Source organism: Leguminivora glycinivorella, chromosome Z, assembly GCF_023078275.1.
Source record: "Leguminivora glycinivorella isolate SPB_JAAS2020 chromosome Z, LegGlyc_1.1, whole genome shotgun sequence".
Lineage (NCBI taxonomy): Eukaryota > Metazoa > Arthropoda > Insecta > Lepidoptera > Tortricidae > Leguminivora > Leguminivora glycinivorella.
The window spans coordinates 11980347-12006896 of NC_062998.1; the positions used below are offsets into that span (position 1 = coordinate 11980347).

Consider the following 26550-nt stretch of genomic DNA (forward strand, 5'->3'; position numbering starts at 1 on the left):
TCATTTGGACTGTCGAGCAAATCTTGTCACTAAAAAAAGCGCGAATGTAAAATTAGGGAGAAAAAATTTCGCTCCTACATTTTTCACACTTGCCATCATTTTTTAGTCACTAGATTTCCTTGATAGTCTATAGTACCAATAGTACTTATCACATTATAAATGAAATAAAAATTTGATCTGACCATAGGCTAAACTGTAGTTAAGGCCATACATGAATTAGGTATTGCAAATTACATACAATATATACAGTAAATCATATAAACACAATAGGTACACGCTACAAGCTACCCTATCCTATAGTAATGATAGTAACATTAGTAACCCTTAGCAACGAACTTAAAGATTAAATAAACCTAATTTCCTATACTTACCTCCCATTGTTGTTGTATCATTACAATGATAACTAGTAGCATTTCTTTTGGGATATATTTTTATATTCATTATGAAGTTGCAAGAAAGTATTAACGTAAATACTTATTTAACTTACAAGCCGCCGTACAATATTGAACCAGATAGAAAAATAGTGTCAGAATCTTTTGACTGGGATTCTAATCATCCAAAAACACTTGCAGTAATCTGTATTCAAAAACTAAGTGAAAATTGGAGGGGTATGTAACAAAGTTATTTTTTGGGAATACTTAGCATACTTATTGCAAATATTTCTGTTGTAACTTATTGTCTAATTTTGCAGGATATCCAAAGTTAGAGCATTTTACTGCGAAAGATAAGGACTTATTCTTACAAATATTGGACACTCAAGTACCTCTGCAAATCCTGGTAGATAACATTAAAAACGATATATTTTGGAAAAGGTGTTATAAATCGCGATGGACCGATTCACCATTAATAACAAATGAAAAAAGGTGGATTAATGTTTTTATGGAAAAACATTATGCAGATATTTTGGAAAATATGAACCCTCGTCAATACGACCCAGAAAAGGTAACCAGAAATGAAACATTAAAGATATTTATCTTTATGGATTTACTTAATTTTATTATACTCAGAAGTTATTTTTTACAGGTAACTCTTCTGGTGAAGCTATGTGGGCCGTATATACAGTCGTTGAGCATCCGGAGCTTGATTCCGACCGATATTCCTATACAAAGAACGGTTTCACCTGAAATGGCTGATCTAATTACTAGTCAACAACAATCTGACACTAAACCTCCGAAGAAAAACGAAACTCTTACGAGAGGTAGATTGTTAGTTCAACACATCCGGGTAGCTTGGCCAATAATAATTTTAATATTATGAAATTATGGCATAATTATGATAGTTTTGTTAGATATGACATTTTTTTAACATGTTACACTGGTTACGATGGGCTACCGATATAAGTATAAATTAATCACCATTCAATCAACATGACTTTTATAATTTTTAGACCACATATCTCTCCACGCTGCTTTGGGCAGTTTATCAAATTTGGTCGAATTGCATATTACATATCAACTTCGATATATAGACACAGAATATCGCAAAGATCAATTTCAATTTACAAATAACGATGCAAAGAGTTTAGCTCGTGGCTTAGAGAAGTGTTCTCAACTTAAAATAGTGAGGTAAGTCTTTTTGGTGTCTCATTTTTTGGGTTTCATTTGGTAGATATTTAACTCAAATAATTAAATTACACTTATTACATTATTATTAACTAGCTTACACTTATTATTACATTATTATTAACTAGCTTTTAGCCGCGGCTACGCTCGCGTCAAATTCGATAATTGATGAATGCTCCATACAAACTTCCACCTCCCATTTTAGGGAAGTGGGGGGTTAGAAAGAGATAAAAAGTAGCCTATGTCACTCTCCATCCCTTCAACTATCTCCACTTAAAAATCACGTCAATTTGTGGCGTTTTGCCGTGAAAGACGGACTAACAAAGTTAACAAACAGACACACACACTTTCCCATTTATAATATTAGTAATGGTAATAATATTCATGTTACAGGATTACTAGAAGTGATATGAATTGTAAAAGGGTTAAATATATTTTACGAGGATTATCTGATAGTCAAAATTTGGAAACTTTGGACTTTAGTCATTGCAAAATATCAGATGAAGGGGCCGCTTCAATAGCCAAGTTTATATTGCGCCATGAAAATTTACGAAGCCTTATTTTAGCCGATAATGTATTTGGTAAGAATATGCAAATACTTAACTCGTACGTGAAGCTTAGTATTTATAAATCTTTACTTATTTAAAATATACACGAATCACGATACTCTTTCGATATCTCTCTGTCAATGTGATCTGAGTAAGACGTTTGTAAAATTTGTTTTGTTTTAGGTCCATCAGGAATAGAAAGTATAGCACATGCACTGAATCATGTTACATGCAGCATTCGAAATTTAGATTTAAGATTAAACACCAGGCTTGGATCGGAAGGCATAGCTCACATCGCAGTAACTATTGCCAGAGGGTGCAATTTAACATCGTAAAGTATTTTACACCGCCAAAAATATCATTACTTTAAATAATTAAGATAGCTACTTCAAATAATCTCTCATAATATTTTTTTTCAAGGTTGAATATATCGGGATGTGGTATTAATGCAATGCCCCTAACCAAAGCACCAGCTGGGGTTTGGTCTACAACGAGTGCTGATAGTCCTCCAACTTGTGGCGAACTTTTAGCTAGAGCTATTGGCTTAGCTAAAACACCTTTACGAGCCTTGGATATAAGTGTGAACGATATTGGTTCCGTAAGTTACATTACATGTTATTGGTGCATAAATATTATGGGTGTATTGGGTGTCCACTTTAGTCACATCACATTATATTGTTTGATTTGTTTATGTACTGTTGGTGTGTCTTTTATAATAATGAAATTACAAATATACGTATAACATTTTTGAACATATTAATTTGTAACCTTTATGGTTTTATAACGTATTCATAATTTATATTTTTAGCCCAGTGATCATAGTTTGTCGAATGCCATTTGCCTAAGTTACTTGATAGATGTTAATCTCAAAAGATCTGGAATGTCATCAATGGCGATGGCTATAGGTGAATCTGCTGCTGCAGCACAAAGATTAAGGAGAGAAGCAGAAAAGGGAATAAGATTTAGAAGAAGTGCCGGAAGAGTTTTACAAGCTCGAAGAGTAGCTAAAGGGATGAATATAGGTATTTTGTCAAGTTATATTACATATACCATTACGTCTATTATACTTACAATATAAAGTCATTTGAAGTAATGGAAATGTATCATAAATTGTATTATTATATTACAGATGCCGATCCAATTCTGTTAGCGCAGCAACTCTCAGCTCGTCCTTCTATAGTATCGGTTACATCAGAGGATGGCATTTATTGTATGCAAACACAACCATTACCTGCCGATTTTAGCTTCGTTCCTATGATAAAGGTATAATAAGGTTTATTGTAAAATACATTTTTGATTATGATAACAATTGGACCACATTGAATGCTATCGACTGAGGCAACAGAAATATGCAAATTATTTAAAAGTGCAGAAAACGCTGTCTATCTCTCTCTCACAGACATGTTACATAATTTTTATCAATTAATTTTTTGTTTGGTTTGTTGTAGAGTCCATTACCATCATCCAGAACTTCATCAATTACTGGTCCTCCGACGTCCAGACGGTCCAGTCATCATATGATTATGGAACCAGTAAAAGTAAGTACATATTTTTGATTTATCATGTGTATATTGTATACCCCATGAATATTATTAGCATATAAACAGTAATAAACTGAAATATATAACCATACACTAAAGAAAAAGCGTTCAAGCCCACCGGTGGCGAAGCAGCGAATCGAACCCGGGTCTCCACTCTCCAGCTAACGCGGCTGACGTGCTAAATAGTGTTAGAGAAATGCCGCACCGAAATAATCAATGTTTATATTTTAGGAAATGCGGCGCAGTGCATTAGTTCGTCGAGGTTCAGATGGATCTTTGTTGCAGCCACGCAACGAAAGCGGTCCACGACACATAAAAATATTTGTTTCAAATGAGTTGGTTAGCTCAGAACATTATTAATACAGTCTTTACGTATTTCTATTGTTTTTATAAATCAAATAAACTACTAAAACTGAATTTCTCACTTATTACCCTGAAACATCGGTAGTATTTTTGCTGGCAACACTATCCATAGACAAGTGGGTAATCTTTCGTTTTGTTTAATTTGCTTTTCACTTCACGGTAGTCAGCGGTGCAGCGAGTTTCTGTGTCACATTCGTCAGCCATGTTTTTCTATGGAATGTGTTGAAATGGTGGTAGTGATAAAATTTAATTAATACCGTGAACTTACTTAAAATACTGGAAACTGTGAGTGTAGTTTCAATGTGTTATTTGTTTGAGTGAGTTAAAATCACTGCTGTGAAAATGAATTGGGGCACGGAGCTTTGGGTAAGTCAAATGTTCGCAAGTTCAGTTAGCTACTGCATTTGAATTTACATTGTTTTATTTAATGTTTACTGCCGTCTGCATATGAGTTATCCCGTTTCAATATAGGTGAAAAATCCAAGAAAACATTGAATTTATACGTTCAGGCTCTGTTATGTGATTAAATCAAGTTTTTATCGTAAATATCCAGAATGCGTCTGCATAGTAGAACGACTAGAAAGTAATATTTAGGAGACTTGGTACTTTTGCCCTGACATGGTATTTTCGTGGGAGTTGTTGGTGGTACTTTTATGGCAATCGTGTTTGTAGGTGATTTACTGGCTTATGTGTTTTTTTTTATTTAGCTAAACAAAACAACGTAGTACTGCGTACAAGCTCAACGTTTGGAAATAATTGACTTAAGAATTTGGTTCTGGAATGGATGGATTGTCACAATGCACTTAATTGCTTAAGCTATTTAGCTAATTGTTTTGGTCTTTGTAGTGTATCATTAATTTCTGTGTACCAAAACATGAACTATGTCTTTGTAAGACAGTTGCATACATATAATACTCTTTTTATGTTTTTATTCGATTGAACAGAGAAGGTAGAGATGCAGTTATAAGAAAATCGCGGTAGGCTCAAGGTTTAAGATTTATCTAATTTTGTCACCAGATTTATATTTCTCTATAGCTTAATTCTATGGTGCAAGAACTGAAAAGGTAGCTAGTGGCACTTTTGTGCATAATCAACCACCTTAAATAAATAGCAGCCACCGGCTAATCCAAACGAGCCGATTCCCATAGGCTTGCCTAAAATTGATTACTAGTAAAGTACCTAATGTAAAGGTAGGTTTCTTTTTGCTCAGTGTTGCCTAGCAGAAATTTTCACCAGCCGCCACTGATATGTAGTTAATGAGGTTTAGTGTGGTTTTTAATTGCAAGCACTAAAGAGCTCTCCTGATCTCCTCACTTTCTACAATAACTTGTGGAAGAGGGACAGCTGCTTTGTGCATGTTTGCAATGTTAATGGTGGCGACTCATGTTTCAATGGCATGTCTCATGCTTGTGTTTATCTATATAATTATGTATGTGAGTTATGTTTGTATAATATTTGTATGCCCACTATGGTATTAAGTATTGACTGTTGAGGAAAAATGATTATACTTTTTGCCCCTTTCTAACCCCTTACTTCCCTGTAATGGGGGGTGGAAGTTTGTATGGAGTATTCCGCAATTTTCGAACTTAACGTGAGCGAAGCCACGGGCAAAAGCTAGTCTTCAATAATATCTGGAGATGACAGTTGGTACTTGATAGCCACATATTTTTACTTATTTTGGTGATGGTGTAGTAGAAATGAAGTTAACCCTTCAATTTCATAGGTCCTTAATATTAATACATGTAATATTTAGCTCATTATGCCAAAATAAATATGACAAATCAACATGTAACTTTGTACCGGCATTGATATTAAGCATGGTTGATGAAAAGTTATAAGCAGTTTTTGTTAAATATACACCACTAGCTTTTGCCCGTGGCTTAGCTCGCGTTAGAAAGAGACAAAAAGTAGCCTATGTCACTCTCCATCCCTTCAACTCTCTCCACTTAAAAACTCACGTCAATTTGTCGCTCCATTTTGATGTGAAAGATGGACAAACAAACAGACACACACACTTTCCCATTTATAATATTAAGTATGGATGTTTGTTATGATTGCAAAATGAATGATAATTGACTACTAAACAAAATATTTGACACCAAGGTTAATTACACTATTTCATAGTGGATGATGAACACATTACACCTAATAACAGACAGGAACTTTGCATACCATTATTTTAATTTAAGAATAGCAGTAGTGTTTTAGGGGATAAAACATACCAAAAATAAACATGTGTTACAAAAAAATACAACCGACTTCAAAGAGAACAATCATCAGAGAAACTACTTGATTTACTTAAGAAAACACCGAAATCACCATACATGTGTTTTTAAAATTTGAGGAGTTCCCTCATCTCTTCATGTATTATATATAGAACAGCTCCAGATTAATATGGGACTACCTTGGAGGTAGGTCCTTTAAAACAAAGAAAAGAAGCCTCGGAGTAATAGGGCCTCCTTCTTCTTTATTTTCAGTAAAGAAGTTTGTTAAAAAGAAATCATCATTATAATTGTAAGAGCACGTAGAAGACTTTTTTCAGTATGTAAATGTTATCCTGTTCTTCTCTCTGCCACTGTATGAACTTTGATATATCACAATGATGACTTTCTCTTTAGTTTGGCCCAAAAACTTGCAATTCTCAGTCTTTCTAGACATTCCTTTCCATTAACTTATTATTATAAATCTCTTTTCCAAGCTGGATGAAGCTGGCCACCAATCGAGATAAATGGCAAGGGTTAGAGGAGACTTTTACCTCATACAGGGATCCATATAAAATGACACCAAGGAAGAAGCACAAATAGAACATATTTAAAGAATACAATGTAACAAACAGCAATTATAAATATAATGTAACAAAAAGGGTTTATATGGAAGAATAAAGCTTAAATAATAATAATAAATCTTTTTTCCTGTGCTTAGATTGCATCAGGGTTGTGTATTTCATATTGGGACCAATATTGGGAATGTACCAAAAAACTTTCAAAACGGAAACAAGACAAGATTTGTTTCTTCTAATTTTTATTCATAGTATTGTACTTTAAATAAACAGTTATCAGATGCATTCAATGCAAAGCATTTTCACAACATGAACAATAATCAATTGATCAAATTATGAACTGGTAACTCATAATGATATCATTTATTTTGCAAATCTACAACAGGAATACATATGTGTGTTTTGGTATGTAATGAGATACTTTTGTTATTTTTTTAAGTTATTTAGGCAAACTTTTTTCATTGAGGGCCAACATATGAAGGAATTTTTAGAGGCGGGCCAGAATTACACCAAAAATTTCCTACAGTGCTGGCCATATCATACACTATTTTGAAGAATCAGTGGCGGGCCGGACATGCCCCCCGGCCCGTACTTTGCCAACCACTGGTTTAAGGAGCCAAGTTCTCCTGCAGCCTATCAGCCGGCCTATCACGAAGCACGTTCGACGTTTTGCGTCTCTGGCGCACTTTCAATTCATATGTATGTGCGGAAGAGAGGCAACACGTCGAACGTGATTCGCGGTAGGCCCTCTGTTCTCAGATAATGTTCGTGACTGAGCCGCAGCGTGACAGCTCCGGTGTCATGTCTCGAATGGATTAATACGTCGATCCTCAAGGATTTGCGCCAATACACTATTGTTTTTCAAGTTTCTTTAGCTTTAGTATATGAACTAGGTACGAACTGGTCACTTCTTCGTAAAAGTTCTCTTAAGAAGCATTTTCGTGATATTTTTTAAAGTCTGAAAGTTGTTAACTTTCGGACTAATGTCATGATGATAGAATCCAATTTTATCAATTGTTTCTATGAAATTGTAAACATAACATCATAAGGAGTATAGCCATAAGACAAACACAATAAATTCAATGTTTTATTAGAATTCATAGCAGAAGCCTATTTTAAGGATTTGGTGCCCCGGGCTAGTTAGCTTTGCCGCCCCGTTAAACAGCGATAAAGTATTAATTCGGGAAAAAACCTGCTTTGCCGCCCCTGCAAGGGACGGCTTGGTTGGCCCTAGGGTATATACGCCCCTGATTTAAAGTAGACGTCAGTTTTCGAGGTCCTCGGCCAAGTTCTTAAGACCCCTTTAAGGGCTTTAAGACACATTGGCTTTTTTATGAACCTTTGTAATTACTAATCTAATTAGGTAATTCCCGACACCTTACGGTTGTCTTAGTCATTGGTATCATCTTACAGGTTAATTAGTTGGCCCAACATGACTACGTTATGTATCATCAACAAAACGAGGTCTCGCATTCCAGGTTAACTATTCAGAATTAATGTTTTTTTCCTTCCAAAGTTCAGAGTAATTTTCTTTACTGGGTTAGGTACTTGAGATTTGACGTCAGAGACGCCATTGGCTCAAAGCGTTCAAAGACTTCTAAGCTGCTTTTTTCCTACTAAAGCTGAAGAATAAGGGCATTGTTAATTTACTAGGTAATAGAGGTTGTATTCGAAAATATCTTGGTTATAATTCGATTCTACAAATTAAATTGACATATATTTACCGGAAAAGTCAATATACTATCAGCTGCAAAAGTGCATGGCGAATTTATCAATGAATTCATTAATAATTTCTCCATGCACTTTTGCAGCTGATAGTACAGTCATGTTCATAAATATGTGTACATTTCTTCACCTTAATTCGTTGCAACAAGGTGAAAAAATGTACACATATTTATGAACTCGATTGTACCTACAACTATGTCTAATAGTTGATAGAATTTTTCCTTTTCTAATTTAAATGAAGACCCTGGGTACATGTATGTAATTATGGACTAGTATGTATAATGAATTAATTATATCAACTCTGATTCATGACCGTTCCGAACAGAGTTAACAATGGTCCGTGGTTTGAATAATATCTGTTGTATATTGTGTGCTAATACACGTACCGACTGCTTTCAATTAGGTATTGTAACGAATACTTACCTATTATCTGTAAATTACAGTAAGAGGAGCAAAAAAGCTTAGAAAGTACATGTGTAAATTTGTAGCAATTAAATATTTTTTGTTAACGAAATTGCAAAACAACATCGTATCTAAACCAAAATGTAAATTATATATGCGTATTAAATAAATTCATAAGAGTTGGTGTGAAATTTCTACTGAACAGTCAGAATTGAAATTCGGTTAGCTTTCGTATTCTACCGCAATGTCATCGAATTGAGACATTAAAATGGACCAAAATATTCGTTTAATAAGATATTCGTTTAATAAGATCAAGCAGAAAACAATAATGTTAACCATACATACTACACATATGTGTTGCAAAATAGACGGGATGTCCTTGGCGGAGGAGCGGAACGAAAAAGTTACGACCGTAGAGGATCCTTTGCGTCGATTGTTTGTGTAGATATAAAGTACTCTCATACTGCTGAGATACGGTCCACAGATACGTGCATGGCCGGAACCCTCAGCGATGCGTTTTGTATACACAATGCTGATTTTAAATCGTGAGCATCCCGAGTTCCCGACAGTCATTCTTTGTCAAATAGTAAAAATATTCTTGGGATTGTACCTGTATTTATACTTTATTACCGATTGGGATTAATGCCTCGGTATTCGAGAGAAACATGCCCAAACCTTAGTGGTAATGCTGTTTCAAATTATTATGCTTCTGTGTGGAAATGGCTGGAAAGTTTCACCTTAAAAGGCCTTGGACGCGCCTGCTCGTGCGCGAATATAGTTTCAATGAAATAAAAGACCATTATTGTTTCTAAATCCGAGTAATTTTACACCTCCATTAAGTTATTAAGTTTGCTCAATGAAATATGAAACCGATCGCGTTTCGGTGCAAAAGGAAAATAAGTTTACGTGGAGGTCATAATACTTATTCGTAGGGATTGAGTAGGTTATAGACAGGTCGTTGATCTTTCTACGCACATAACCGGCCGGTATTGATATTGCAGTATCCGTTTTGTAATGTATGCGAGAGTGGTCAACGCCGGCCTGCCAGGCCGCTACGAACGGCTGCTGGATGGCGACCCGCATTCCACTCAGACTAGAGTACTTACCAGTTGACTAGTTGTGAAATGAGAACATTTGTAACTTACCACCTCTATGTACTAATACATAATTCATGAGTTCTCGTTTAAATTAGCATCGCTTTTAACAGTTTTACTGCAGTGCTCAAAAATGACTAATCAGTCTTATCTTGGCCGCGAATTACTGTGATTAAGACTTTAATACCTTCTTGTTGGGTTGATAGTACATCTAGGATAAGATAATAATGTCATAGATAAGATGTGCTTGACATTGTGTATTTACTATTTAGGTATTATCTATCAGTTATGCGACGAAATGTTTTGTTTGTAAACACTCGGGTCTATTGAATATTTTAGTTTTCTATGTTTTTATAAATTGAGAATAAAGAGCAGGTGTTACACAATCGAATTGGGTGCGATGTCCCTGAACCAGTTCGCTTATGTTTCGTAACGCGACCTGGATACTGCAGTGGCTACAGTCTGATAGACGTTGTATATGATCGGCTTTCTCAAAGTATTAGATGCTCTGCGGTGTTGATATCGATATTTATTGTAGCAATCTCGTTGTAAATCTGTCCAAAGATCTTAAATAAATCTTGTCTGTGGTTCTTATACTGCGACGCTCTACATTCTCCATCTTTCTGTCTAGCATATTGTATCTTCAAAATAACTATCAAGCAAATGTAAGCTAAAACAGAAACAGACTATATACCTACCCAGATGCATTAAATACATTTTTAGCGCAATGACATACATAATAAGACAGAGGAGCAAAATTTCAACTTCTACCATTATAAAGTGTACAAAAACCTGTCAATGGTGTATTTTTCAACAGCTCACTTCATTGAAGAGTTTAGGAGTTCGTGCTTCTATCGAATTTAGGGTTCCTATCTCTTAGTCGTTATCCGCGTTTTGGCACGCTCTTCAACTGAACCGAATTAGTAGGCCACACCAAGTACATAATAAATAAATAAATATTATAGATTTATAGGACATCCTTACACAGATTGGCTGAGTCCCACGGTAAGCTCAAGAAGGCTTGTGTTGCGGGTACTCGGACAACGATAGAATACACATATACATAGAAAACATCCATGACTCAGGAACAAATATCTGTGCTCATCACACAAATAAATGCCGGTCCCGGGATTCGAACCCAGGACCGCGGCTTAGCAGGCAGGGTCACTACACGCTGAGATAGACCGGTCGTCAATAATACTAAATACTATAACTTCTGCAAAGTTGTAACACTTGTAACTTAGAAAAAAATCTTCAACGTGCTACCAAGGCTGCCACATATAAGAAAGACTTATGGGTATTCCCCCACAGTGGTTCTTATGAAACATTATATAAGGTCTGTTATGAAATGAACATTGTTTTTCAGTGCCAAAAAAAAAAGGTTAGATTTTATGGATTAATATGAAATTGAAGTGATACACTGTGTAAGCCATACCTTTTTCATGTTTTACATATTAAAGGTATGTAAATGGTTTGATTTATCGTACCAGCAACGACCATAACTTAGTCTAGTACCTTGCGTGTAACATCTTAATTTTTACCTCCGAAGTTATTAAAACGGAATCTCAAAGCACAAGACATGCCCTTGCCTACCATTAGCTTCATTTTTTAAATGTTGTACAGTTAGGTACGTTGATTACTTTTTCAATCTCTGCTGTGGCACCGCCTTTTATTACCAATGATTAGGCGAATTCACATATCTGCGGAGAGTACAGTTATACCAACAAAAAGTATTTATTGGTCATTTTTTTGTGGTCTCAATCGTAAAGATGTCTGTGTCCAATACGTCGAATTTGTTATGTACAAATTCGACGTATTGGACACACAACACAACACAACCAAGAAAGCGACTCAGAGAATGTTTTTGTATTGTAAATATAAAAATATGAGTGATTACTCATCTCTAACGTAAACACTAATAATTGAATCAATTTTTTATTAAATAACTAATTTTCATCTTCGTTAGTTACGGATAGGGATGCTCTTCTTAGTTCCGTATTCTAATAGTTTATATATATATATATATATATATATATATATTTTTTTTTTAATTAGCCTCTTTTGTGTCCCACTGCTGGGCAAAGGCCTCTCCTCGCTTTAGTTTATATTATATTACAATTATATTACTAATGTGTATTGTATCGAAATGCAACTATAAACATTAACGTACCTAGTACTGCAAATGTCTATAGACTATGTAAAGTTGTTGTTTTCAAAACAACGTCTTGTATGTACCAACGATGGTTGATTACTATCGTGGCACAAATTCAGAGTGTAGTGGTTCTCTCCATATCACATTACCGACAAAACTGTCTGAAACTACTAGGTACAGTCACGGACTTTAATTGTTGATCCACTTCTAGCTCATTTTATACTGGAATGTCATAGCTTAACTATGCTTAACTATGAGATGACCAGTATAAAATGAGCTAGAAGTGAATCAACAATTAAAGTCCGTGACCTTACCTGTTGCTTACCTCTACATTTAAATTAAGTAGTAGATATTCTTCGTACAAAAATTGCTCTTATAAGCATCTATCGCGTTGGCTAAGAAGAAGACTGGATATCGCCATACAGTGTGTCACCTATGTTGGTCTCGTTCACAATGTGCACTATTTTAATATAAACCAGAAATGGATGGGTTTTGGCGACGGCGCTGGCCAGCTGGTAAACTATTGGCAGTTTTTCTTTAAGTAGTCTGCATGAAATAGTCATTGACCAAATAAGTGTATCGTCAGACAATTCTGACAAATTAGGATGCGGTTTTTATACGGTACATACATAATTTATTATCCAATATACGAAGGTCGGACATAATCTACTGAAGCAAGTAGGTATTCATTTCAAATATAATTTATTAGAGAAAGACTACCGAAATAATCGTGTGTGGGTACACCTACACTCACTGTATAGTTTATCAAATCGATTCTGGCAAACTATTCTACGCGAAGCCCCCGCGTATCGCCTTCCTTGAACGAATTGACATTATTCAGTAGAAAAATTGTGTTAGTTAAGCCATTCTGTGCAAGGAAGTCGACAATGTGGTCCGCCTGTGGGCCGCCAGAAAAAAGGTCTCGGCCTATTATGGGTACTTGGCGAGCGGATGATCTCATCACCAAAACGCGCTCTTAACGTATTTTAAACCAATTGTCATAATCGTCCAAAAATATGCAAAGCAAAAACGATTTTTAAAGGTTACTTTCAATACCTACTTGTACATTGTATTACATGTACCTATGTTGTTCTATATTCGTTCTTGTTTTTTGTTTCTGTAAATAGGTCGACGTTTAATTCCGCCAAACAAAGAGCTATTTACAGTAAACGGGCGGGGCCCCTGAGTGTTCCCTACTTAATTGGACTAGTATCGGATTACCAACACAGACGTGACCTTTGCGCTACCCTGAAAAATATCTAGATGGCTGCCACACCTGCCTTCTTCGTAATTTATACTCGCTTAGTGACTGTGCAGGGTTGTTTTTCTTGCCTTACCAACTGTTCTTCATAATATAAGCAGTATTAGTTGCAAAATCTAAATATCTACTTTATTGGTTTAATTTATCGTATGGCAAAAAAATTGTAGTCATTTAATATCTGATAGAAAGAGGAGATTGCAATATCTTGTCACTATTATCATGCAATCGAGGTATGCGTTCTGGTTAGCTGCCTCGGAACGTATGCATGCATTATTTTAGATGGTAACGTTGCAATAATGCTTACTAAAGATTTAGGTACTGGCGTACGTCCAGCATGAACTGTTTGTTGCAATGCAGGCGCGCGCCTCATTTGGCGAGTGGTAGCGGCAGGTCCAGTCGGACTCAGGCACAAAACCGGTTCGACGAGAATACGCAAGGCTGGTCTCAAGATATCGCGCACTTCGCACAACAACGTCGCATGTGGATAAAGACGCTATAGTCACTTCTGGCTTTATCGAATAAAACTGCGATACAAGCCGATCGAGCAATATTCAATTCTATAGCGCATAACTTAAAGCTTTTGCCAATTCCAAGGTTGGGCTTACCGGCAAGTTGAACGATATTTTTGAATGCTAATCACTGTATTTTCAGCTTGTTCTGCCACCCTCCTACACCATCACCTTAACTGGCCCGAGACTGGCTTTATTATTCAGGATAATCAACGTCAGTGGATAGTCTCGCTCTTTCTGTTACTCATACATTTTTATGGCTAAACAGCTTGGTGTTCATATTGTTGATCAATACGGCGTTGTTTCGATCTGGAGCGTCCCATAAAATTAATTGAAGTTTATCAACTGAAACTTTCAACATCTAATAATAAAGAATATCAACTCAGATATACAAACTGATTGTGATATAAACAGTAGGTACTATGATGCACTTGTGTTGAGTTTTTTTGCAACTGACATTTCCTCTTCACGACATATAGTATATGCGGAAAGAGAAGAATCGTTGCATATCATACATATTGTCTCCTTGCAGCCCACGATTCTTGCTTTCCACACAAATTGTAAGTATTTTGACCTCCACGTAAAGTTATTTTCCCTTTACACCGGAACGAGATCGCAATAATGATAAACAAGTACGTATACTGACACTAAGCAGGAGTCAGTGATACACTTGTCGCTGTAGACAATAACCCTACAGTATAGTCGAGCTTACTGCCTGGCTGGCGAGACCCTGAGAAAAAATGCGCATGAGCTCGATGGAGGTGAGGCGCGCGGCAATTAGAAGGCAATGGTGCAATTAGCTGATCCGGTGTACGCTTGCTACACTCTGGGTACTTAGCCAAATGCACAAACGCTCATGATAATATCGGTTTCGTAGCTGTCTATCTCTATCGCTCTTGCGTATTGGCGCGACAGAGCCAGACTGCATTTCTCTCGGCGTCTGGCTGGAGTCGACGATTGCCATTCAGCTACGTCGGCTGCACGGCTGTTCCGAAACTCGCCCATATTTACACGCAACGCTACATTGTGATAAAACAACAATGTTAAAAAACCGTTCCTATAGAGAGGTAGTATGCATAGTTTTATATAAGTCTCCACAATGTAGGCTGCATTCTGTAACTAAATGTAGGCCCGCCGGAAAAATATAAAGGTCTTGGAACTGGAACTACTTCCAGTATTAAGTTATTAATAAGGAAGGAACTACTTATACATAATCGTATTATGTACATTGCTACTGCTTCGAGAACGTGAAACTTTCTCAAGTATGTTCGTATGTGGTGACGGCTTTCATACGACGACGGTACTTGTGACACTTATAACATATTTTGAACTGGTGGAGTTTTCTGTTTACTGAATGTCGTGCTAGAAAAAAAAAACGGCCAAGAGCGTGTCGGGCCACGCTCAGTGTAGGGTTCCGTAGTTTTCTGTATTTTTCTCAAAAACTATTGAACCTATCAAGTTGAAAATAATTTTCCTGGAAAGTCTTTATAAAGTTTTACTTTTGTAATTTTTTTCATATTTTTTAAACATATGGTTCCAAAGATAGAGGGGGGGGACACACTTTTTTTTCCTTTAGGAGCGATTATTTCCGAAAATATTAATATTATCAAATAACGATTTTAGTAAACCCTTATTCATTTTTAAATACCTATCCAACGATATATCACATGTCGGGGTTGGAATAAAAAAAAATATCAGTCCCCACTTTACATGTAGGGGGGGTACCCTAATAAAACATTTTTTTCCATATTTGATTTTTGCACTTTGTCGGCGTGATTGACATACATATTTGTACCTAATTTCAGCTTTTCAGTGCTAATGGTTACTGAGATTATCCGCGGACGGACGGACGGACAGACAGACATGGCGAAACTATAAGGGTTCCTAGTTGACTACGGAACCCTAAAAACGTCATCGTCATCTTTGTTCGCTTTTATTTGAACTTGAACTATACAATTTTCGTAATAATTCTTCCGGTCTGATGAAACTGTTTGATACTCACCGGCGTCCTTGGAAACAATAGTATTAGGTACCTAATTTTCATTAACTTGCAAAAGTCTTGAAGAATAAGTTTTTTGCAAAAAAAAAAACATTTTTAGGACAAGCTTTTATTGCCGACTGTACCTTTATTTCAACAGTCATCTACTGCTCTCCGAGACGTTTCTAAAACCATATTGATTGACATATGTGATTTACATATGTTTTGCAAATTTTCAGCTCAATCGGAAACCGGGAAGTGGGTCATATTTAACTTCTACGTTTTGACGTACACTAACATACTAACAAGGCAAGTAGAATAAAAGCTTGTAAAAAGGAAAAGTAATTTGATCGGGTTTCCCTTCAGATATCTTTCGACCTTGTGTGTTTCAATTTGGCTTCTTGGGGAAAACAACAAGCAAAAGTTCTATATTCTATGGTAATGTCCGACTGTCTGTTTTTAATGTCTACACACATGTTCGACTCTGTAATATCGGTCAAAAGTACGAGTATCTTCGTTTATTCGGAGGAGGATTTCGCATTATTACATAATCACAGAATGTGAACGCGACTTTTAAGTGTCATGTGAAAGTTCCACGTTTTCACCGGCGTGTGGTTATGTTGACAGATGTTAGTTCGTGGACCTTCACATACCTTTATTATATGTTATCTAATAAATAGAAGCATAAAGAGTAATTAAAAATACAAAATATACCTTGATATCTCCATTGTTTGTAAAGAGATAACATCTGTACAAAATGTGCAGCAATAAACATAAAACGTACTTTACTAGGTCCTACGACATATCTAATTTTTAACCGACTTCAAAAAAAGGAGGTTCTCAATTCGACTGAATGTTCTTTTTTTTTGTATAATCTATATTTATGTGTGAAAATAGTAAAACCATTACGAGCAACGTTTATAATTACTAATCTATTTAAAGAAAACTAAGTGATGTTATGAAAAATAACACTTTCTCACGTGAATTCTCAACGACAAATCGAAGGTCAATGTCTATTACTCAATAGAACCAGTCACCGGAATTTATTCAAACGAATTAAAAGCGAAACTACCTACTGCTTAGTATGTTGAGAACTAGAATTCGCGCACTCTCGCTTATGTTAATTATGTCATCGACCAATAAAATGGAAATTAGCCTTTAGAAAGCGGATACGAGTGTTTAATATGTATTAAAGGAATTTTGTCATAATCATGTTACGGGCGTGTTATGCAATTAGGCTTAAACATTTCTTTCTGAACGCGTAATCGAAGGTATTAATGACCATTTTATTTTCATAACATGATACATAACTACGCACGATTAGTGTCTACTTAAATACGTTTCATTATGGATTTTTAAGTAATTAAAATGAAATAAATAGTAATATGATGACTTTGGTTTCATCGTGCCTTTCTATAATTATGAACATAATTATTATTTTTGTGCTTTTCCATAGCAAGGTATGTGATACCACATGTAAGCGTGTTTCGAAAAGGCTCGCTGGTAACTATTTTGGTGTATACTTTAAAAAAGACTGGATTCAAAATAGCCAGACGGTACCTATACCGGTAATTAATGATCTTATGAGTCATACATAAGGCTACCTGACCTAATCGAACTACGGACCTTAACGGCTCACATTAAATATGTGGTAACTCGGCCAACGTACTGTAAAGCCGTTTACTTGCCGACCGTTACTATCGTAAGTCTTCACTTGTTTGACACGGGAAGCTTGCAAGTATGACGCGTGAACTGGGCTGTAGTTGATATTGCTACGTTCACTGGTATTTCCTCACAATCAAATCATTTTTTGTGAAATAGTTTGTGCTGTGATCCTTGCGGTCATACATTGGTTCTCCTGATGGGTAGGTACGTAGCCAAATGCACAAACGCTTACGATAATATCATTAACGTAGTTAGCTATCTTTATCCCACTTCCGTATTGGCGCGGCAGAGTCGGACTGCGTTTCGATCGGCGTCCAGCGTTAACAATTGTCATTTCGGCTAAGTCGGCAGAGGTTATCACTGCATGAATACAAATACATGAGCCTGACGAAGCTGTGCGGTGCGGTTCGCTTGCATCGCACAGCGCTCGTCTTGATTGCCAGACACAGTTGCTCAAGACTTGTTTGTCAGATGGTATCACTGCGCGATACCGATCATTTCACGTCGACTAGTGCTTGTCCTAGTAACACTTGGCATTGCTAATACGCTAATGCTTTGACAAAGTAAATATTGTTTTTGTTTAACTAATTACCTTATACCTACATCAACAAAGCATATATGAGTTATGCTTTCGAGTCATTCCAACTCTATTGTCATTCTTGTGATTTTTGCTGTATTGTAGATAATGTAGCATATTATTTGCCTTAGAGTATCTACATTAACAACTAAAATTTTCTAACTTTGTAAGGATAACTACTTCTGGTAACAATAAACACTTATACGATTTGGTACATTTATATTATTATCATTTAATTTAATTTTAGGTAAGTAGGTGGTTATAGCCGGTCACAGTAATGCCATTTGGGTAATTACGATTAAAAGAATTTGTGTTATAGCGGTGAGGAGTGCGTTGCGTCGGTGTGGAGATATTGCCGTGCGGTGCGGCCAGATTTCTCCGGCCGGCACGTGTGTTCCACGCTCCATGCGGAAGCGCGCCTTTCCTCGATAGGAATTTCATTTACCAGAGCGCTTCTGTTTACACATACACTCGCTAGCTATCTGCACTGCTCAAGTTCGAGGTCATTCACTTGCGATACACTTTACATTAAATAGGTATACATTCGTAAACCTCCTACGCGTCGTCTGCACATGGCGATGATTAATGTTTTTAATCTTTGCCCTTCGTTCATCCGTTGAAAAAATACCAATTAGACTCGCAAAATAATACGCTAATGTACATGTTTGTTTTTGTTTCAGGTGAGTAACGTGGTTACGTTTAGTGACCGTCCGGTGTCCGAATAGCCGCCGGGTAATGTTCCACTTATTACATCATTTTTCATTTGCATGCTTTATCACCGAATGAGGTTTGTAGGTTTCCTTTCCTGCACGATTTCCTAGTGACCCCTCCGCTGTTGATATAAAAACTACACAGTTTCTTGCACCGCAATTTCCTTTATGTCACAAGGATCGGATAGTTTAATCTGTTTGAAATGGCCTATAGAGGATCTGCTCATGCTAGACGATAAAATGGACTGTAGAGTCGTGTGACAGTAATCGAGATAGTGGTATCGGGAACTTATCTATCCTGAACTAACGGACGCATCATCGACGTAGTCGTTAAAAGCAGAGTTCAAGACGCATCGTGTCTGCTCGTTATTTTAAATGTTTACACAGGGATAACTCGGGATTATATCGAATGCATTCATTGCCTGGTTGCTCTAATTGTGGCCGCGCTTAATGAAACTTTTTAAATATGGACGTATAAAAGGTGTTCTAAATATGTATATCAATTGCTTTATCGCTTCCGTTTTATTATTGAACATTTTCTATCATTTATAAGTAATCTGTGATGATACAATACACGACTCCTAAGATAAAATAAATAGTTGATGTCGCACGTCTCTTTGAAATAATCGATCTTGTTGCAAATGGCTACTTAGTATAATATTTCAGACACTATTCTTGACAACTTAGAACCTTATAGTTCTTAGGACATAGATAACTGGCCTGGCCTTGCAGTAACTTATCACTGCCATAACCTTGCACAATGTGCAAAAATTCATATACATAGATATATATTAGTGTGCGTCAAAACGAGAATACCTATGTTAATTTTTAGGGTTCCGTAGTCAACTAGGAACCCTTATAGTTTCGCCATGTCTGTCTGTCCGTCCGTCCGTCCGTCCGTCCGTCCGTCCGTCCGTCCGTCCGTCCGTCCGTCCGTCCGCGGATAATCTCAGTAACCGTAAGCACTAGAAAGTTGAAATTTGGTACCAATATGTATATCAATCACGCCAACAAAGTGCAAAAATAAAAAATGGAAAAAAATGTTTTCTTAGGGTACCCCTCCTACGTGTAAAGTGGGGGCTGATTTTTTTTTTATTCCAACCCCAACGTGTGATATATTGTTGGATAGGTATTTAAAAATGAAAAAGGGTTTACTAAAATTGTTTTTTGATAATATGAATATTTTCGGAAATAATCGCTTCTAAAGGAAAAAAAAGTGCGTCCCCCCCCTCTAACTTTTGAACCATAAGTTTAAAAAATATGAAAAAAATCACAAAAGTAGAACTTTATAAAGACTTTCTAGGAAAATTGTTTTGAACTTGATAGGTTCAGTAGTTTTTGAGAAAATTACGGAAAACTACGGAACCCTACACTGAGCGTGGCCCGACACGCTCTTGGCCGGTTTTCGTGTTTCGACACAGACTTTTTTGTTTGTGTGAGTAACCTTTTGTGTCTGTTACTAATCAACCCCCCTACCCCCTGTCTCCTACAGTGGACAGAGTTGTTCTCAAATACGTTGTAATTGTAAGGCTATACCAGGCAGGCAAGCATGGTCGCGCAGTAGTGCGATAGGGACGGCCAGATGTTTTATCATGTATCGCGCGACCATACTTGCCTGTCAGTTGTATATTCTATTAAGTCGAAAACATAATCCATGTGTACTCAATTGTTTGGTGGTCTCGATGACGTCGTGATTAGACCGGTTACATGCGTACAGTTCCCATGGCATTATATTTTGCGGTTTCTTCACATGTGATGGCGCAACCTCTTAAGACGGCCTGCCGGCCCGGGGCCCGGTTATACCCCTCTGCCACTTCGTTAGGCAACGCGATGCGCTTGCATATCGATTGAATTTTGATAGCTATCTCGATATATTATTTGTTTATATTATGCATCACTTTAATATATGTACACTAATGTAACTATACAATCGCAAATATTCAAACAACGGTGTCATCTACGACACGAAGTATGAATATTACAGTTAATTCGCAATGGCTGGGCATATACAAATGCCTGAGAGTACATTGATCTTATCCGAGAGTCTCATTGCGTAGGGGTCTACAACTGGCTTTCTGAGATACGATAGCGCTCGTTACACGCGTGATTTCTATTGTCGGTTGACACACTTAGCAATTTTATTCTATCTTTGGATCTTGCTCCTAATTTAAGATATTAGAACCGACAACTTCAATAAAATCCTGTTCTATTATAATATTTTGCAATAATTACTTGAATCTCACTGAAATAAATATTTTACTATTTCACTTCAGTATTTTCAATCACCGCTTGTATGAGTAAGTAGGTAGAATAGCCGAACACTGGTATTTCTGCTACGGTCGTTCCGGTGTCTTGGCGTCATAGTTATTCGTGACATTCCTATGTTAGTTTCCTGTCGAACGGTTTGCCGCATTGTTCCCGTTTGGCCAGTGGCCGGTGACGAACAGCGAAAGTGTTGGAGTATGCCGTCGTGATGCGCGGTATCAAGCAAGGCGTCGCGCGTCGCCGCTTACGCTGCACTGGGCCTATGGGCAAGAGTACAATCGTTGACGCTTCGTATCTCTCTATCGCTCTTCCATATTGGCGCGACAGAGCCAGTTGCGAATAGTTCGCCACGGATCGTCAACAATAATAGTAGCTAGAGGCCCCGCTCCTCGATTCGATCCCCAAGTGGGTGATTCGCTTCACTCGTTCTTACTTCACTAACGATACTCATACTAACGCTTTCTTCCAATCAGTCACTGGTGTTAGTTTACTGCGCTTTGTTAGTTTTCAAAGTTTGTAGTTTGTACATTACGTCATACGCGATGGCAGAGTGAAAGGTTCCGGCTAAAGATGTTTTCACGACTTGTAAAGGCGGTTATATTAATAAAGCGCATCGCTTCGACAGAGTCATCACGTTCCCCACGTTACCCAGAGTTAATACCCGTATTAGATTTGCCATTAATGAACCATACCGATTTAGCAACCTACATCATAGCAAATTAAATTTCAGGAGAATTGTGGCTATTTTCCGTTTGTTGCTCATACTTGAAATATGACGTGTTGTACGAAGCAAAATTTCGCGGAGGGTTTTCACGCCAGCGTAGGAAGGACGTAAGGCGCGCCACCAAGCGGCGCGGCGCGCGCCCCGCCGCCGCCACGCCACCTGGGGCGCGTCTTACGTTTGTCACTAACGCCAATTCACCAACAATTCACCAACTTTTAATGTTTCTGTATGGAAGATAATGTTTTTTTTATGAAGTTCGTCATTTGTTCAGTTTTAAAGTTTAAGTAAATAAAAAGGCTCAAAATTAGCTTTTCTGTTTAATTGACGCACTTACAGTTGAATGCCTGCATCGCTGGTGTAATGATTCATTTTCGTAAACAATGCGCGCATGTTGATGTACCAGCGAGGTGGGAATTCCTCCGTAAGATTTTGATTGTGCGCATTCCGTGAGAATTCGCCTCGGCCGATGTTCGATGGCCGATTCGTGTGAGCTGCGCAGCTGCTTAACGAGATTACTCCTCAAGGCTCTTTGCTAACGTGAAAGGAACGTACTTAGAGCAAATCTAATCCGCGCCGCTGTCGGCTAAAATATGCTGTGTTATGTTATAAACAATAAAGTCGACGAGGTACCTGGCTTTGCTCGATGTTCGTTTGTGTTACATTTTTTATACAATATTATTATATTAGCTATACCATAATTACTACGCGTATTATTTTGAATACATACACATACTAAAAAACGAAAAAATACAATATATTTAACTAAAATATCGTTTACTAAAATAGAAAACCGAGGTTCTATTGTGTATAACAGCCGGCAATGCGCGTACGGGTGCAGCCAGTGAATGCGTCACCTGTTGTAGCATTGGGGCAATGAGCTTCGTTTTGTGATTCAACGAGTGATTGCAGGTTGAAGCAGCCTGCAGGTAGAAGCGCATTGAATTGGCTCCTTTTGTGAAAACGCACTTTGATTCGCAAGCATCTGTTCAGGGTGCGTAGCCGAATGGCACTAACGCTCACGAAACGCTCACGAAACGAAACGCTAGTAGATATCTATCTCTATCGCTCGTGCGTATTGTCGCGACAGAGCCGGACAAACTGGCGCGGCGTTTCGTTTTCGTTTGGCGTCGGAGAAATGCCATTCGGCTATGCACGCTGATCTCACAACGGCTACACTAACTGTATAAGCTTTAAAAACACAATTTATGGCTCGATTCGCCAGATTAGAAATTTTCCATTTATTTTTATGTACATACAAATGAGTTGCGGCAAAGGGCTTACAGATTGACCTCAAATTCTCGTTTATTAAGAATTGAATTCATGTATTTCTCCGAAAGAAGAAAGACGTGATTTAGAAAAGGAACTAAATATGGCTACAGAAATGCGTTATTTTTGTTGACATGTTCGTTCGTGGTCGCGTGCTTATATTAAAACATGTACCGTGTTTGTCCCCCTGTCATGCCACATGTCGTCGACGACCTCAGGTTATTTCGAGGGTGGAAATGCGACATCATTCCAGCCCATTCAGTCGCTAGTTTAATTCGATATTTATTTCCGTCTACTTATCAAACACCATGAAAATGTATTTTTTGTTTTTTTCTGCACTGGTTCGCGCAAAGTAGTACATTTTTTTTCAGGTCGAAACTTGACGTACTGAAAAACGTCGTACAATACATGTGCGAAGAGGATTTTTGTCATTCGTGTCGATTAAAAACCTCCCTTCGGTCATTTTTAGGGTTCCGTAGTCAACTAGGAACCCTTATAGTTTCGCCATGTCTGTCTGTCCGTCCGTCCATCCGTCCGTCCGCGGATAATCTCAGTGACCGTTAGCACTAGAAAGCTGAAATTTGGTACTAATATGTATATCATTATCAATCACGCCGACAAAGTGGTAAAATAAAAAGTGAAAAAAAAAATGTTTTGTTAGGGTACCCCCCCTACATGTAAAGTGGGGACAGATTTTTTTTTTCATGCCAACCCCAACGTGTGATATATTGTTGGATAGGTATTTAAAAATGAATAAGGGTTTAATTACTAAAATTGTTTTTTGATAATATTAATATTTTCGGAAATAATCGCTCCTAAAGGAAAAGAAGTGTGCCCCCCCCCCTCTAACTTTTGAACCACATGTTTAAAAAATATGAAAAAAATCACAAAAGTAGAACTTTATAAAGACTTTCTAGGAAAATTGTTTTCAACTTGATAGGTTTAGTAGTTTTTGAGAAAAATACGGAAAACTACGGAACCCTACACTTAGCGTGGCCGACACGCTCTTGGCCGGTTTTTTAATTTATCGCCACTCGTTTCGAATGTCCTTTTTTCCGCTATTGTATTTTAATGTATACTATTTTAATGCCGTTCATTATGTAGCAGTGTCATTACATTACCACTGTTTTATTTAGGTTTTGAAATTATGCGTTTTATACCAACCGATTCCATGAGTATCCCCGCGTGAGAGCGTAGATCTAGATTATACTATTAACGCTTTTAAATTAGTTTGTTTACTCACTTTCTTTCAATGGCAGGCAATTCGGGAACCTGCGCGCACATTTAGGCAGTCTAATTGTGAGCAACGTCCGCTACTGGGTTAATGCACTCGTGCTCATACGATTCTCTCATATTCCTCCCAGTTGTTTCGCTTTCATTCGTATTGAAGCACGCTCTTTTTTTATTTACACCCGAATGATTCATCTTCCACATGATTTAGTGTCGTACAGTCTCGAATGTCTTTTCGCAAATTTAATATGCATTCAAACAGATCGTAGTTTTCATATATTTGTATATTATATTCCCACTTTGCCTGGACAAAGAGCGTCTTGGTTATAAGCAATCACTGTTAATGTGTTTGCTTTTAGCTGAATCTACTCACTCGAGCATCGAATGATGTCTCGTGGGAACTCTGAGCTCCACATTTGACAGACTTCAGCAAAGTTTTTAATAATAACAAACAGCGAAGAAACATTTTCTGTCGAATTGTATTCCGTTGGCGCGTACTCCAAAGGAATCTTATGATTGGTCACTCCTTCCAGACTACTTGAAAATTCCAAACATACCAGCTCACTCATCGTGTTATGGACGCTTCTGGAAACCAAAATAGCTTGTGAGCGAGATTTCGGCAAATGCTGACGTCAACCCAGGGCCATTTGGATAATGTTAATGTATTGAATACCACTAGCGTCTAATTGATGATGCCGTCCGCAGTTGTTGTTCTACTAATCAACCATATTGGTACTGTTTGTCGTAAGTGATTTATCATTGTTTTTAGGGTTCCGTACCAAAAAGGTACAACAGGAACCCTTATAGTGCGACTCTGTCCGTCTGTCTGTCCGTCTGTCACATTCCTAAATATCTCGAGAACTACTAATGCTATCAACTTGAAATTTGGAATAATTGTGAACATTGTAAACCTCTACAAATAGAAAGTGTAATTTTTTTAAATATATTAATTTTAATTGTAGAAAATGGCCAAAATGAAAGGGGGGCAAACTGTAAATTTCAAGTTACTAGGTCAAGTGGGGTATCGTTGGAAAGAGCTCAAATTGAACGTAAATAAGCTATTTTTTATAATTTTTTTGTTGTGGAAAAAAAGAATTTTGAAGGAAAATGTAAAAAAAAAATACCGTTCCCCCCTTATCTCCGAAGTTTACCAACGAAAAATTATGAAAATTTTAGTAAACATTGGTTTTATGCTATATATTACAGGAAAAATATAATCGTGTTTGTATTCTAAATACTTTTTTTTTAATTCTCAAAAAACTTTTCAGATTTTTACTTTCAATTTACCCACCCTTGCGGATGTACATCGTACTTCAAATTAATACGAGATGTTACGTAAACCATCTTCTGTCCAATAAAGTAAACACTGTTTAAATCGGTTAACATTATAAAGAATTATTCCTGAAAAACCAGGTCGCGCAAATTAGTTAGCAAATTGACCGGGAGATGGCGCTATACACAATAATACTCATTAGTGCCTATACTTTTGTCTTCTAGTCGTCATTAGAGTTATATGAAAATATGAGATTATTTTTACTAGGTAGTTTGAAAGAAAGTTTGTACGGAACCCTCGGTGGGCGAGTCCGACTCGCACTTGGCCGGTTTTTTATTTTATCGTGGTGTCAACGAGAGCCAACAGGCGTTCCTGTGCGAATCCCAAGGCAAGACAGTTTAATCTGCACAAAAAACGGGTATGGGAGCTTAGTACATTGCCCTCGTTAGCGGCGTGAAACCGCGTCGCCTCCTACCAAGACTACACTCGTCGTATGCTGGGGCCGGCTCCTACAATCCGTAAAACTTGTATTGGTGCTCAAACGACCCTTCTACTTTTCCGCTTTTACTGGTTTTGGGATTTAACCATAAAACCTAAATAGGTTTCTATCAGTTCTATTTCTTTACTGTATTATACATTTTCAGAAATTAAATACTACAACTATATTATATATGATTAAACTATTAAGTTTTATTAATTTTACAGAATAAAGACTATCCGCAGACCGTCTAACATACAAAATGCTTAGTCAATTACTATAACTTGTCATGAACCGTCTGAGTGTATCTGTTGTGGGCTTACACATTAACAGGATGACTGATTTCAGGATGTATAATAAAACAAATTTTTCTTTTGTTTGTTAACAATTTGACATACGATAGTTTATTGTTTTCAAATTATTGTTAATATTAATGCGTTGCGAATGT

At 37.1% G+C, this 26550-nt stretch overlaps 2 protein-coding genes across 6 annotated transcripts in view; both read left to right on the forward strand.

The window, feature by feature from the left end:
• Positions 1-442: 442 nt before the first annotated feature.
• LOC125241637 lies at positions 443-4034 on the forward strand. The gene is made up of 9 exons (XM_048150203.1): positions 443-608; positions 692-863; positions 1956-2143; positions 2294-2446; positions 2531-2708; positions 2919-3132; positions 3240-3373; positions 3559-3648; positions 3883-4034. Exons 1-4 carry the CDS (start codon positions 443-445, stop codon positions 2443-2445), a joined length of 678 nt encoding a protein of 225 aa, XP_048006160.1. The 3' UTR covers position 2446; positions 2531-2708; positions 2919-3132; positions 3240-3373; positions 3559-3648; positions 3883-4034.
• A 148-nt stretch (positions 4035-4182) lies between these two features.
• The window catches only part of LOC125240989 (formin-binding protein 1-like), a 70958-nt gene continuing 48590 nt past the window's right edge, over positions 4183-26550 (forward strand). For all 5 annotated transcript variants that reach the window (XM_048149234.1, XM_048149236.1, XM_048149235.1 and 2 more), the window contains exon 1: positions 4183-4380. In XM_048149234.1, coding sequence (XP_048005191.1) covers positions 4357-4380 — 24 coding nt within the window. In that variant the 5' untranslated portion in view covers positions 4183-4356. The remainder of the gene's footprint in view (positions 4381-26550) is intronic.

Coding starts and splice junctions, on each gene's coding strand:
- LOC125241637 (XM_048150203.1), top strand. CDS start 443: ATGAAGTTGCAAGAAAGTATTAACGTAAATACTTATTTAACTTACAAG. Junction 609..691: donor ACTAAGTGAAAATTGGAGGG/GTATGTAACAAA, acceptor CTAATTTTGCAG/GATATCCAAAGTTAGAGCAT. Junction 864..1,955: donor TTAATAACAAATGAAAAAAG/GTGGATTAATGT, acceptor TTCATGTTACAG/GATTACTAGAAGTGATATGA.